Consider the following 15,617-nt stretch of genomic DNA (forward strand, 5'->3'; position numbering starts at 1 on the left):
CGACTTCATAAATTAAAACAAAATAAATTGAGAGCCACTCTTTTCAGTGGTCTTTTGTACTTGGGAGCTTTCCTCTAAAATCACTCTCTTTATATAACCAACTTCTTGCATGTTTTGGTTGGGTAGAATTTTTTTTATAAAAAATTTAGCTTTTTTCTTTCTTTCTCTATTATTATTATTACTAATTTGTAATGTTGTGGTGAAGGTGTGGGGATCTGCCAAAAGTCTAAAATGGAGTTTATTGTAAAAAAAATGGATAAATGTGATTAAAGTGGAATTTTTGTTTTCTTCATAAACCTTGTTTCTGTGTTTCTTTGTGGGATAGTTATAGTTAAAGACAATATGTTCTTTTTTCTCTATTTCTACAAATTTCTATTTACTATCAATTTTCTACATCAAATTATTGACTAAATTATACCATCAAGAGACTAAAGTATAATAATAACACATCCATTCATATATCTTTTACCATGATATTGAAAGGTAAGCTCTCTTAATTATGTTTTTGAAAGGTAAGATTTCATCTGCTTAGTAATTATTTTAATTTCTTTTTTTAAAAAAATTAAACTTACTTTCTTCCATTTTTTTACTATGTTTTGTTGATCTTTTAAGCATAAGAATATTGTGTTTGTAGGAATTAGTCAAAATTCCAAAATTTTAGTTGTCAAATTTTGAGTTGGTTTTTCTATAAAAAAAAAAACATGGATATCGAAGTACTTGATTTAGAAGTGAAAGATGTATTTTCACCTTCACTCTCAACTCTGTTCACTCACTGTGAGGGGTTGCTTAGCATTTAAGAAATTTTTGGCATGTCAACCCTGCAAATCATGGTACAAGTAGAATTGAACGCTCATTGGCATAGACATCAAAAGATACAGTAAAAGAAAAAAACTCAATCATACAACAAAAAACAAACTTACATATGAGCTTAAGCAACCAGAAAGGTATAGGTCAAGAATTGAAGAAAAAAAAATCAATTATGTTTAATAAGGGAGAAACAAAATCCAACTTGTACCAATATTTGAAAAATCAAATGAAACAAATGGAGTAAAAAGAGTTAAAGAGAACAACATTATCCCAAATTAGGGAGGAAAAAGAAAACAAAAGTCCTTACAGCGATCCTCCCTAATCAACAAAAATACATTTTATAAAGACCATTAAAGGTTTCAATAGCCACATGATAGAGGTATGAGAGATTGAGGGTCTCTAAAAGGTTCAATCCTTGGTGGTCTCCAATCCAAGGTCAAACGTGACATAGAGACAATAGACTTTTTAGAGAGGTTTTGAGAGGTCATTAATATAACACCTTTGTGAGGGACTCGACCACTAACACGTTCTGTACTAGTCTATTTGGCCTAATTATCTCTTGTAGTAGTTTGGACTCCTTTGGTTGGCTTTTCATTTTCTATGTCCCAGTGCATTCATTTTCCTCCGTGAAACTCTTGTTTCTCATTTCTGGAATTTAAATACACGACGGGTACTATACATAGAAAGGTAATAAAAAGAATTTGGCCATCCTGTACAAATAATTTAGCTCGCATCATAACATAAGCGGTCAAATTCTGGTTGCAACATGTTTATTGCTCTAATGATTTCAAGATACCTACTATTGATGAATGCATAAAGTATTCATAAAATGCACGAGACGAAGTGTATCAATGGAATGCACGCCAAGCCAAACATAATGTCGAACCTAGTTGTGCATCAATGATCCACGACTTCAATAAAATGTTCTTGTTTGCTGGCTAAAAGTAAGATTAAGGTAATAATCACATAAACATAACTTGTAATACAGGACCTTGTGATTTAATATGACTTTCCACAATGTATCAAACTCCCAGCCCCTAAGAAAAGGCCAAATATGGCAGTACTTCCAAGTGTTGTTGTTTTATCCAATATATCTAATTTTCAATAGTCCTAACACCTGCAACAACAGATACAAGTTTAGTCAATAAATTCATTCTCATCTATCATCATCAAAAACTGTTTCAAGTCTTTTTTTTTTCTTTTTTGTAAACCTTTGGGCTTTTAAAACTAAAAACTTAACATAATAAGAATGGAATAATTGAACCAAACGTAGAAATATTCAGGAATACGAATAATTTCCTATAATCTATGAGTTTTCCTCTCCTCAAAGTCATTTAGAATGACATGAAGAAGAATATAAAAATATGAGAAAAGATTATGAAATTTGTTTCGACAAGGACAAAATCTGTAGTATTTTATTTTTCACTTCAAAGTTGGTTTGAGTGCGAATTTCGATCCCATGCTAATAAAACATAACTTTGGTAATCTCCCATGATAATAGAATTCCTAGCAAGGCAAGTGCCGAAATCTCATATTAGTTTCAAGATGCTTAGATAAAACACTAGTTAACTGGAAAAAGATTAACTATTCATTGATAATTTGATGAGAAACTTTAGATTGTCATAACAGAGTTAGAGAGCCATGGTTGAATTTATGGGAGATAGTATTACCTTAAATCTAATGGCCTCATACCATAAACAGCACCTAGAAAAAGAAAAAGAAATCTGTTAGTTCTAGAATCCTCAGCCAACACATACTACATACTTCAAAATTCAGATCAAAACATAGAAAGAAAAATATATAGAGAGAGAACTTTGATCTAATATTGATGTCATCAAGATTGTTGCACTAGCTAGTTCATAATGCTCGACACTCATGGGGAGTTTGATACTTAAAACTGGAATTTATCACATCCAAACAACCAAAAAGGTTTATTAGCATGGGAAGTTGTACTAAATAACAAGGAAAGCAACTGATATAAATTCCAACATCCATGATTCATGACTTTGAGGTGGTTTCGTTCGTTACAGTTTAGGTTGGTTTCTACACAACCAACACCATCAATATTATTACTATCAACTCCACCTCACGGTAAACGAAGAAACTTCCAAGAATGTCAAGTTTTCTAGAGTGGCATAATTAGAAGCAAGGACTTTGCGTTAGGGAGTTAACATTATAGATTATATCAGATATGCTTCCTATAAAAAATGATTATATATAGGGACAATCTTCCTTTGTGTTTGGACTGCACCCATGCATTTATAGCACGGGAGCATTTAAGGAATTAGATCACATCGCATCCTTTAGAGATGGCAGTTTGCTACCTTGATTTCCAACTTTTGTCGAGCCCTTTAGAGTTAGTTTGGTTTGAAATAGCGATTGTAGTCTTATGTGATCAAGGTTGTGAAATATCTCACTAGATTTTTTTTTAATGGAACATGTGACCAGAAGAGAGTAAGGGTTTTGAGAGGTCTTGGGAGGAGTTGAGACCATTGATGGTTTAAGGCATTTTTAGTTAAAAACATTACTTTATCTCTCGTATATCTAAGACAAGCCAAGCTTATTTTCATAAAGCCCGTTAGAGAAGAAGTGGGGGAAGAAATTTGAAATGAGAGAGAGAGAAGGGGGAGGAGGGAAAAAGTAGAAAGGAGTTAGAGAAGAAAAGGCCATTTAAGAAACATTTGAATTATTTTGTCATAAAGCCCATTTAAAACGCAAAAAAAAAAAAAAAAAATTAGAACTAAAACAAATATTTTTTTAAAAAAAAATTAGACTAAAAAAAATCAAATTTCAAAGAGAAAAACTTAGGTAAAAAAATTGTCTAATAAGAACCGTTAACTAAAAGGGTAACCCGTAAAGCAACAAAATTTTCAGTAAAGTTAGCAAAAAAAAATTTGTTTTTCAAATAATTATAATCCAAAATTTTCAAAAAATGTGAAATTTCATTTAACAAGACAAGAAATTGTGAAACATTATTTTCTAATTTGGCCATGGATGAAAGTATTGAAACTTTTGTATAAAGAAGGTTTCGATACAAAAAAAAAGTAAAATAACAACTTACTTTGTCTACTCTAATTTGAGAGAGGAGTCCACGTTAGAAAAAAAGGGTCCTACGGCTACGAAACTTTTGCTTATTGTTTTTCTCTCTCCGCAAAAGGGAGCTCATGTTCAGCATATCATTTCAATGGCAGCTGGTAGAATATGGAATTTCCTTGGAAGAAACCCCAAGTGTTCCCCATCAGATTGAACATATATGCTGCCGCTGCAAGAAACTTCTTCCACTTCGATCAAACGAACGCTGCTTGAACAACAAAACAATAAACTGATGATAGTTGCATTGCAGACGAACAAGCTCAGAAGCAGAAATAGGAAGTTTTGATTGAGAAAAGGGCATCATTGCCAAAACAATGAATTTTAATGAGGTGGAGCTGAAATGTGAAATCATGCTCAATCATATGTTCAACCATGGATGAGTTACATTGATATCGATTAATTGAGTTCATCAACGTTGACAAAGATTTAACAAGGAAAAAAGGATAATCATATAACTTTCTAATTTTGGTTGAGGATACATCAGAATGCCAGAAGTAAGAAGGTTTAACAATATTAATTTTCTTAGGGCTTCTCTGCGAGGTAAATAAAGCATCTCCATATAAGTTTGAGTGTAAGTTTTTCTCAAGCAAAAACTTGACAGAAATGAAAATCACAATGCTCCATGCAAATCCAGTTCAATTATAGTTTCTTCACCTCTGCTTCCACAAGTCTCGAACATAAAACAGACCGTTGGAGAGAGAAAATTGAAATACAAAATGGAAAATCTAGGCACATTATAATTTTTAAAGAGATGACTAACCTTCTTGATGTTACGTTTTTCACCGTCAAATATGTCCCATTGTATATTTTGTGTAAATTCAGAATAAAGTCATACCACTTGAAATCCTGAAGAATTACTACCTGCAAAGAAAAGCATCACATAGTTAAGAAGACAAGGAAGGAAAAAGTGATCAAATAAAATCCCACAGAAACGAATTATACCTCTAGACTCCTGTTGGAAGGATCGGCATTTGCACAATTTTCATACCACGCCAAAGTATTTAGCATTTCCAATGCATAGAGCAGTTACTTGTGGATACAGCTCCCATTCACCGTCATCAACCTGTGAGTTGGGTATAGTTGCATTCCCCCTTCTGGATTGCATAGCACACACCTGAAGACTCTGTTTGTGTTTCACTAAAGCCATCACATATGCCCACAGTCCCATCTTCAGTAGTAGAATTGCCCACATCTTCTTTTCTTTCAGCTCTGAGAAAATACAAGACACAAAGGTCTCAAAAACCAAGTTACAAAGGCAAAATTGAATTGTGTTCGAACATAATAGTCTTTCTCGAAAAAACACTAAAGCTTGCATTATGCTAAGATCCACTTAGAATACAGGGATATTTAATGGCTAGTTTTTAAAGAAATAACCTACTGCCTTTATTTCCAAACCTGGTTTTTCTAAAATGAAAAAGGAAAACTATATTGGGTGGCAAATTAGTTTAGGTATTTTGCAAAAATGTCTTTAAGGTTTGTGATTTTGAAAATATAGCAAAAATAATCAAATCCAGGCTTTTATATGGGTGGGCTGGACTTTATTTGATCATTTTCACAAATAATAAAGTTATAACTTGTTTTACCATTTTTGCAAATGTCCCATGAAAGAAGTTAATGCTCAAGGATAGCATTTATTTGTGAATACTGGTTTTCAAGCATTGCAAACGGTGTGATTTGAGTTTTATAATTAACACTATTACTCAAACGAACCTATTTTGAAAGAAATTATAAATTATATTGTTCTAGGAAGCAATTCATCAGTAGAGACTAAAAGAATATAAAAAAAATATTTCTCTTATAGTGAAAATAAACTCTTTCATAACGACTTCGTTGAATGGTCTCACTATATTTCCAGGCAGCGACCGTTCTTGTTAAACACTTCAATTCAGCATGGTCTTTCCATAAGAAGATCAAGGAGACAACGGCAAAAATTACCTTTTTGACCACTGGTTAGATAAAGCACCAATTGGAGAAGTTTCTGAATGGTCTTGACCAACAAGCGAACAGTCTGGCGGGAAAATCTGGTACCATTAAGGATTAAACCAAATGCAAAGGAAACCAAAAGTTTAAACATAAAAAACATCAATCCTAATAGAAGGATACACCAATGGGTCTAGAATTCTATCAGGATATGCATGTACGTGAACATATATAATTGAAAAGCAACAAAATCGCAAAGGTACCTGGCTGACACACTCATATATCCATTCAGCTGTAATGCATTGTTTCCCCCATTTACAAGCAGCCTCATACTTTGTCCCATCGGTGAACTTGCATATTAGATGGGTTACCTTCTTTGTCAGCTTCTCCACAAACTTGGCCCCAAGTACAAAACACAGATTTCTTAACAATACTCTGTCTTTGTCATCATATTGTGAAACACAAAACCGTATGTTTTCAAATCCAGGCAAAGGGACACAGCAAGGAAGAGGAGAATAGAAAATGTGCCCATTGGTATCCCACAAACATCCATCCTTCATAACGAGTTTATTTGAAATAGTCAGTAAACAAATAAAAACAAGATAAATATTCAATTCTCATTTCAAATATCAGTTTAAGATATTGAACATAATTAGGCTACGAAATTAATAATAATATAAAATTAAAATTAAAAATCATCAGTAGTATCAAATTTCATCAATAATGGCAGTTTCTACGCCAGCTATCCATTCAAAATTGGCTTCAAAGCCGTAATTTAACGCATTTAACAGAAGTGTGCATCAATACTTTCTCAATTCCAGAGAAAAATATATAAGAAGCATCTATTTGTTTGGCACAGGGATGGAGTGCAAACCTTTGGAGTTCAAGGGACAGTCATAGAAAGACTTCTTCAAATGTTGAACTCCAATTAATTTTGTCAATAAAGAAACCTCTCACACAATGATAGCACTCATATTTCCAAAATGTAGACAGAGTGAAGAAAAAAGAGAACAACCAAATATGTTTTCCAAGATAGACCACCCTTTTCTTTTCAGACCAACCTTAATGGATAGTCTGAGAAGGTAAATTTATGTTACCACCTTCCCCTAAACATCAAAAGGTCAAAATGATAGAACTGATTGAATCTCCATTTTCCAATTTAATAGTATCCACCATTTATGCCAATTGTTCTATACAGATGCAGAGTTAGGGAAACAAGTAGCAGAGCAGAAGCAGAATGAGTCATCGACCAGCCGCATCTGGTGGCCCAAAGGGAAAAAATAAGGATGTGACCATTTGATTGTGTGATGCCAGTTGAGGACAAGATCACGGCCATCACCTCATCAGACCAACAAAGCTGGGGTGGCAGAGACACTTGATGACTCAGTCACTATCACTCAGGACAAGAACAAGATCAACATCAACTCCAATAGCTACTTCTCCAAGAGGAATCTTAAATACTTGGCTAAGAAGAATTTCAAGAAACACAACATTAGAGATTGGCTTTGAGTTATTGCTTCAAACAAGGAGATGAATGTGTACGAATTGAGATACTTTAACATTGCCAAGAACAACGGGCGAGGGAGAAGACTGAGGTTCAAGTCCTATATTTTGGTACCGCCATTTGAGGTAGGATCAGTTGTAGCAGCCCTTTTCATCTAAAGGCTGTTTTAATTTATATTCCCATACCTTGTCTGCTTTTCCTATACATCAGCAAGAGTTCTCGAGTCCAACTCTAATTTACTTTTGATGATTTATTAACTATAAATCTTGCTCACATATTCCCCTTCTTTTGGTTGGTTTGAGGATACCTTTTTTTACACTGGGAGGACAGTTGTTGTAATCTTAGAAAACTGATGTGCGTTTGGTTTTGGAAAAAACAGTATCCATCCTTCATATTATAAGAGCGTGGCTCAACACAAAACTAAAGTCCCTCAAAATTCAAAGCTCCAACCCAAACACAATCCAAACTTGCAGTGGCTAAATGAAACAAAATATGCTATTCAACCTTGTGTGGACTTTTATGTCCAAAAAGGGAAACACAAACAAAACCCAATAGTAGAGCTCTAAAACGGAAATCACAAATAAGACAATTAATTATCGCTTACCTCTAAACATGATCGAACCCGATGACTTGACACATAAGTACTATGAACGTCTGTACTCCTTGGTATCCCACCATGACATTCAACAGTGAAGTGCACTTTCTGCTTCATGTGATCTTCAACAACCTCGCCTCCCCCTTGATTTATCCATTCAACAATTTCAGCTCTCTAGTAGGAGAATTTCAAATATGATCTCAAAATATACATAAAAAATATTTGGGATTATGGAAGTCAAAAGTTGATGCATGTTTGTTAGTGTTCAAAAATAAAATGTAAAAAAAATTTGAAGGCATATTCCTCAAATGAAAAATGAAAATCGTAATTATTTCACATGCTAAATGACATTTGGCACTATCTTAAATTTTTTAGGAAAATTACTCCCCAAGTTTTGGTTTTGAAGAACACGTGTGTTTGGTTCTTGAGTTTTAAAAATGTACATTTTTAGTCTCCAGGTTTAGAAAAATAGACCCATTTGGTCATGCACCTTTTTAGTCTCTAAGTTTATAAAAATTGGTTTAGAAAGTCCCCAATATAACTTTATACATTTTTAAGGTAGAATAACTTCTTCTAAAAATTGGTTTTGAGAGTCTCCAGTATAACATTAAGCACTCAAGGATTAAAAGAGTACATTTTGAAAACTCAAGGACCAATAAACCTATTTCTATAAAATTGGGGACTAAAAAGGTAATTTTTCCATTTTTTTTATATCATTCTCTTAACAGGATCGGAGTGTTAAAGAAACAGTAGATCTAGAATCCTATCTGCACCATTGACTTGCTTTTAAAATCATGGAGTTGGAGCAGTAATGAACTACTCTTTACTCAAGTCAATTGATATTGAATACAGGGCTTCTACTTTGTTATTTTTTTAAAAAATGGATGCTATTTACCACAATAATACATCTAAAACCTAAAGTGCATAGTGTACATTAATCATGCTGTTTGAAATAAGAGGAAAGAATCTTTACAACATACCCGATCTTCTGGAAAGGAACTAGAAAAACAAAATATTTTCCCCTTAAATACACATGATGACTTCCCATTTGAAACCATGAAATCACGCCCCATCTTTTCTCAACTCTTGTTTGTACCATTTGCTACACATTGTTGGCTTTTCTGGGATAATTTCATTTTCCTGTCTCCATTCACTTTTGTTTCACTTTTTTCTTCAATTCTTTCCACTGCTATTGACGTCTTTCCAATGCTAACATGAATATTTCCTTCTGACACATTTGATGGCACGATTGGATGAACATTTGGAACTTTATTTTGATCCATAACAATGGTGCTCATTTTACTAGATGCTGCAAAGTAAACAGCCAGAAAATTTAGAACAAGACAAACAGGCTAGGGATCTCCAAACAAATATTAGTCATGCATCCAAATGAAATGTGCAGTTATTCTGCATGATGGTAGTTTAAGGTTGCTATTCAAAAGACAGATAGCTTAGAATACGAGTCCTGCATATCAAACCTTTAGGAATAAGTTCATCATATGCCATGTGTCTACCAAGAATAGGGATCTCCTTCTTCTGACGGTCACACTCTTCAAGCCAGTTGGATCTAACCACATGAACAACTCCTGAAGTAGCAATATCTCTAACCTCCTTTTTCTCCCTGCCATTTGAAATATGATAAAACTAATTTTCAATTGGGTGGATAGACCATTCAAATGAAATCAAAAAGCTCACAGCACAGGCGAGCTCACAAATTCAAGCAATAAAGTTCACAAAACCTATGTTGCGATTAAAGTAAAAGGATAATTACATTTCTGACGAATCTCCAACTATTATGTGTGTTAATTTGTCATTGAAAACCATGTATCGGGAGCCTCCACCTCTGAGAATCATATTTACAATCTTCCGCATCTCAGAAGCTTCAAACCCAACAACTTTTATTCTACATGCTGACAAATATAGGTCGTTTTCTTCAGACTAAAAGTCATTTGCAAGACAATTAACAGTGTTTTCTTCATTCCTTCCCATCGTGACTGGCACTTCAACATCAACCTCATTTATAAAATTAGAAGCATCTGAAAACATAGACGTGCTCTGTGAAAGAGTAACTTTAACATCCATGTCTGAAAACCCAGGACCAGCAACTGCTGTGAATTTTGAATCGGTAAGAAATGAGGACGGTACAGCTTCCAAGTTCCCAATATCCTTTTCTTGGCTATTGTGAGCAGTCAAGCAACCCCTTGTCAATTTATTTGAAGTTCCAGAAACGCTACCAACAGGGTACAGCTCCTCATTAAAACATCCTATCAATTAAAAATGAGAATAAAAGGATTTGAAACAAGTTAGAAACTAATAAAATTATTAGACAAATAACTGCCAACAATTCAAATATCATATCGGTTTTCAAATATACAACCCGAACTACTACCTTTTCTGGCCATGGACTGATCAAACCATTTCCGAGTAACAATATTGATACGGCCCCACGTTCGTGCAACCTTGTACTTGTCACCTTCAGGAGCTTACTTAACCATTAAAGAAAACCTCTTATTCAAACAAGAATATTTAATACCAATAAGTAAACATTCTATGCAACTATTTAGAAATGGATTGTCTATGCAAGTAGCATGCTTGCAATAGCCATACAGATAAACGTTTGTGAGTGTGGTTAGTCATTCCCATCACTTAACCTAACCTAGAAACTAGAGAGATTGTCAAGGGAAAAAAAGTGATCAATTTTGTTCTTAGATGAAAAGATATAACATCTCTAGAGGCGGAAGACAAACCTTATGCAACTCAGTTCTGGTTAGCCTTCCTACATACTTTTGATGTTTGAATGTTTTATTTTGGAAGGAAAGATGGGGGTTGGTTAATCAGTTTCTGGAAGTGGAAGGGCTGTATTTTCTGGAGAGCAGAATTTCAGAAGTTGTTCAGTTACTTTAATCTTAGAAAGTGTTTTCCATTATCGTAAACTACTTTTGATGTTTGAATGTTTTATTTTGTACATGGTTATTGTCTGTAATAGTACTTGTTTGTTCTGTGTTTTCAAGACTAGTTTGAGTATTGTATTCTGTAATAGTTTGGTTGCTTAATGAACAAATAAGAACCATTACCTGGTGTTCTATCAGCTTCTCAATCAAGCATTCACATCTCAATAAGGTATTATACATGCAATCAAACAATCACAACATACATACCATTTACTCAAAACGACCTAAAACATGCTCAAAACGTGTCTAGGTTTCACTTGAACTTTCAAAACGACCTAAAACAGCTTACGTGTAGGTTCGTAACTCATAACCTACGAAAAAAGTTCAAATATTGTGAAAAAAGCACTACAAGACCCAAAATGGCAACCAAGTGTGTAAGTGCAACAAAATTAATTCAAACCAACCTAAAACATGCTCAAAACGTGTCTAGGTATTACTTGAGTTTTCAAAACGACCTAGGAAATCCTAAGTGTAAGTTCGTAACTCATAATCTACCAAGAAGGTTGAAAAAAGCATTTCAAGACCAAAAATGACAACCATGTGTGTAAGTGCAACAAACTCAATCTAACCTAAAATGAATTCAAAACGTGCGTGTACATCACTTGAATTTTCAAAACGACCAAGCAATGCTTAAGTGTAAGTTTGTAACTCACAACCTACCAAAATTTCCAAATGTGTGAAAAAAGTACTTCAAGACCCAACATGTCAATCAAATGTGTTTTAAACTTAGTTTCAAACCAACCTAAAACGAGTTCAAAACGTGTCTAAGTTTCACTTGAACTTTCAAAACGACCTAAAACAGCTTACATGTAGATTCATAACTCATAATTTATGAAAAAAGTTCAAATAGTGTGAAAAAAGCACTACAAGACCCAAAATGGCAACCAAGTGTCTAAGTGCAACAAACTTAGTTCAAACCAACCTAAAACGTGCTCAAAACGTGTCTAGGTATTACTTGAGTTTTCAAAACGACCTAGCAAATCCTAAGTGTAAGTTCGTAACTCATAATCTACCAAAAAGGTTGAAAAAAGCATTTCAAGACCAAAAATGACAACCAAGTGCAACAAACTCAATCTAACCTAAAATGTATTCAAAACGTGTGTAAGTATCACTTGAATTTTCAAAACGACCCAGAAATGGTTAAGTGTAAGTTTGTAACTCACAACCTACCAAAATTTCAAAAAGTATGAAAAAAGTACTTCAAGACCCAACATGTCAATCAAATGTGTGTAAAACTTAGTTTCAAAACCAACCTAAAACGAGTTCAAAACGTGTCTAAGTTTCACTTGAACTTTCAAAACGACCTAACAAATATTCAATACAAGTTCATAAGTCATAACCTAGCAAAAAGTTCCAAATTTTTTAAAAAGACACTCCAAAACCCAAAATGTCAAGTGTGTAAGTGCAACGAACTTAGTTCTATACAAACCTAACAAGTATTGAAAACACGTATAAGTTTTCAAACACCTTAACAACGCTTAAGTGTAAGTTTATAACTCATAACTTACCAAAAATTTCAAAAAGTGTGAAAAAAAATCTTTCAAGACTCAAAATGGCAACCATGGCTGTATGTAAAACTAACTTAGTTTGTAACAACCTAAAAGGTGTTAAAAAATGTTTAAGTATCACTCGAACTTTAAAAACGACCTAATAATGCTTTAGTGTTACTTCATAACTCATAACCTACCAAAAAGTTCAAAAAATGTAGAAAAAGCACTCCAAAATCCAAAATGGAAACCAAGTGTGTAAGTGCAACAAACTTAGTCTCAACTTTAAAATTAGTGCGAGTTGGGAAATGTATTAACTCAAGCATGATGTAAAAACTTGAAACGACTTAAATATTTATTCACCATCACATAAAAACAGTAATTAAATATAGATAACATGTGTAAATAAAGGGAGAATCACCTTTCTAGCAGTAGCTTTACAGTAAGACCAAACACCATCCTCCTACTTGTAAATCTGCTCGATTGTCTACTTTGTTCTACACTCGTCATTTCACCGTCTCAGGCCATCCATTGAATTGGCCACCCAGCCTTGGCATACAAGAGTGTGTCTCAGCCTGTTAACAAATACCACTAAAACTAAGCAAGACGAAGAAAAAAGTTTTCAAAAAATTACCTAACTTTTAGGTCTTCATGTGACCTTTAAGTACTTCTGTCTTCTCCTTCACTCTTTGACAGATTGCTGAAATTATGTGTTTCTGCAATGTTTACCAGAACATGAAAGATTCATTACGAAAATAAATACCATGAATACAAACCATGAAGAAATAGTAAAACAGTCAATACAAGAAGAAAAAAGTTCACTTGAAAACGACCTAAAACAGTATCACTTGAAAAAAATGTGTCTAAGTATCACTTGAACTTTCAAAACGACCTAAAACAGCTTACGTGTAGGTTCGTAACTCATAACCTACGAAAAAAGTTCCAACAGTGTGAAAAAATGACTACAAGACCCAAAATGGCTACCAAGTGTGTAAGTGTAACAAACTTAGTTCAAACCAACCTAAAACGTGCTCAAAACGTGTCTAGGTATTACTTGAGTTTTCAAAACGACCTTAGCAAATCCTAAATGTAGGTTCGTAACTCATAATCTACCAAAAAGGTTGAAAAAAGAATTTCAAGAGCAAAAATGACAACCAAGTGCAACAAACTCAATCTAACCTAAAATGTATTCAAAACGTGTGTGTATCACTTCAACTTTCAAAACGACCAAACAATGCTTAAGTGTAAGTTTGTAACTCACAACCTACCAAAATTTCAAAAAGTGTAAAAAAAGCACTTCAAGACCCAAAACGGCAACGAAGTATGTAAGTGCAACGGACTTAGTTTCAAGCCATCCTAAAAAGAGTGCAAAACGTGTCTAAGATTTCAAACCGACCAAACAATACTCAAGCGTAAGTTCGTAACTCACAACCTAAAAAAATTTCAAAAAGTGTGAAAAAAAGTACTTCAAGACCCAACATTTCAATCAAATGTGTAAGTGCAACAAACTTAGTTTCAAACCAACGCAAAATGTGTTTAAAACGACCTAACAATCCTTAAGTGTAAATTCGTAACTCACAAACTAACAAAAAGTTCAAAATGCGTAAAAAATGCACTTTGAGACCTAAAATGGCAACCAAGTATGCGAGTGAAACAAACTTAGTTTTAAACAAATCTAAAAAAATTTCAAACCGTGTTTAAGTATCACTTGAACTTTCAGAACGACCTAATAATGTTTATTTGTAAGTTTGTCACTCATAACCTACCAAAAAGTTCAAGAAGTATGGAAAAAAAGGAAACACTACAGGACCCAAAATGGCAACCAAGTGCGCAAGTGCAACAAACTTAGTTCCAAACCAACCTAAAAAGTGGTCAAGGCGTGTCTAAGTATCACTTGGACTTTCAAAACAACTAAACAAAGTTTAAGTGTAAATTGGTAACCCATAGCCTACCAAAAAGTTCAAAAAGTGTGAAAAGGGCACTTCAAGACCGAAAATGGCAACCAATTGGATAAGGTCAACAAACTTAGTTTCAAACCAACCTAAACCGAGTTAAAAACGTGTCTAAGTATCACTTGAACTTTCAAAATGTCCTAAAACAGCTTACGTGTAGGTTCGTAACTCATGCCCTACGAAAAAAGTTCAAATATTGTGAAAAAAGCACTACAAGCCCCTAAATGGCAACCAGGTGTGTAATTGCAGCAAACTTAGTTCAAACCAACCTAAAACGTGCTCAAAACGTGTCTAGGTATTACTTGAGTTTTCAAAACGACCTAGCAAATCCTAAGTCGGTTTTTTCACATATACCTACACACTATATGTCTATATTCTTAATGCCAGAAAAGATGATTCATAAAGTGATTAATTGGAAGGTGGTGTCTTGTTCGCAAGAGGATGGTGGACTCAGCGTCGATGGTGCAACGTTAAAAAAATGCAACCTTCTTGCTAAATGGGGATGGAGATTTATAAATGAAAAGAATTCCCTTTGGGCTAAAGTGGTGAAGAGTATCCATGGAGAAAGTTAATTTGGATGGCATACTAAAGGAATTGTCACTTGCAGTCTCCATAGTCCCTGGATTAGCATTTCGAGATGCTAGCTTCAAGTGGATTCCTAGGCATTGTTCAAGTTCGGTGATGGTTGAAGAATAGCATTTTGGAATGATTTTTGGGCAGATGTTGTTTCTTTTCAAGATCATTTAGATTGTCTTTGAACTCTAATAATAGAGATGTAAAGGAGTTTTGGGACTCTTCCACTACTTCATGGGCTCTAAATTTCAGGAGACTTCTAAAAGTTGAAGAAATATATGAATTTCAAGTCTCCCAAAATAAAAGAACCTAGAAATCAGAATCAAATGGGAAGTTTTTGGTTCATTCATTAGTCAACCATCTCTCCATTGCCTCCCCAATTGAAAAACATTTATACTCGACAATTTGGAAGACAAAAATCCCTAGAAGAGTGAATATCACGCTTTGGAGAAAGCGAAATGGACTATGAACTGTGCAGAAGTTTTGCAAATGAAACCTTCCTCTCACAGTTTATCTCATCATATTTGTATGAGAAAGGGAGGTTTCATTTGCAAAACTTCTGCACAGTTCATAGTCCATTTCGCATTCTCCAAAGCGTGATATTCACTCTTCTAGGGCTTTCTGTCTTCCAAATTGTCGAGTACTTTGTTTTCAAGACTGTGTTAGAACCTGTTTTCTGTAAATGTTTGGCTGATTAATAAATTAGTAGAACACACTATTTGGTGTTCTATCATT

The 15,617-nt window shown here is 34.0% G+C and overlaps 1 protein-coding gene, 2 long non-coding RNA genes and 1 pseudogene across 3 annotated transcripts; all 4 read right to left on the bottom strand.

Annotated features, from left to right (window-relative positions):
• Nucleotides 1–1,734: 1,734 nt before the first annotated feature.
• Nucleotides 1,735–4,205, bottom strand: LOC116403473. Its single transcript, XR_004216233.1, has 3 exons — nucleotides 3,869–4,205; nucleotides 2,478–2,511; nucleotides 1,735–1,924 (listed from the first exon to the last, which is right to left on the bottom strand). It is a non-coding gene; the product is annotated as an uncharacterized LOC116403473 (long non-coding RNA).
• A 463-nt stretch (nucleotides 4,206–4,668) lies between these two features.
• LOC116403493 lies at nucleotides 4,669–4,891 on the bottom strand. Its single transcript, XR_004216260.1, has 2 exons — nucleotides 4,843–4,891; nucleotides 4,669–4,761 (listed from the first exon to the last, which is right to left on the bottom strand). It is a non-coding gene; the product is annotated as an uncharacterized LOC116403493 (long non-coding RNA).
• Nucleotides 4,892–4,958: 67 nt separating this feature from the next.
• Nucleotides 4,959–9,039, bottom strand: LOC116403445 (DNA topoisomerase 2-binding protein 1-A-like). The gene is made up of 5 exons (XM_031884594.1): nucleotides 8,900–9,039; nucleotides 7,929–8,093; nucleotides 6,084–6,374; nucleotides 5,836–5,921; nucleotides 4,959–5,109 (listed from the first exon to the last, which is right to left on the bottom strand). Exons 1-5 carry the CDS (start codon nucleotides 8,990–8,992, stop codon nucleotides 4,959–4,961), a joined length of 786 nt encoding a protein of 261 aa, XP_031740454.1. The 5' UTR covers nucleotides 8,993–9,039.
• Nucleotides 8,622–15,251, bottom strand: LOC116403446 (annotated as a pseudogene).
• Between the last annotated feature and the right edge of the window lie 366 nt (nucleotides 15,252–15,617).

The sequence above is a fragment of the Cucumis sativus genome, chromosome 4 (assembly GCF_000004075.3).
Source record: "Cucumis sativus cultivar 9930 chromosome 4, Cucumber_9930_V3, whole genome shotgun sequence".
NCBI lineage: Eukaryota > Viridiplantae > Streptophyta > Magnoliopsida > Cucurbitales > Cucurbitaceae > Cucumis > Cucumis sativus.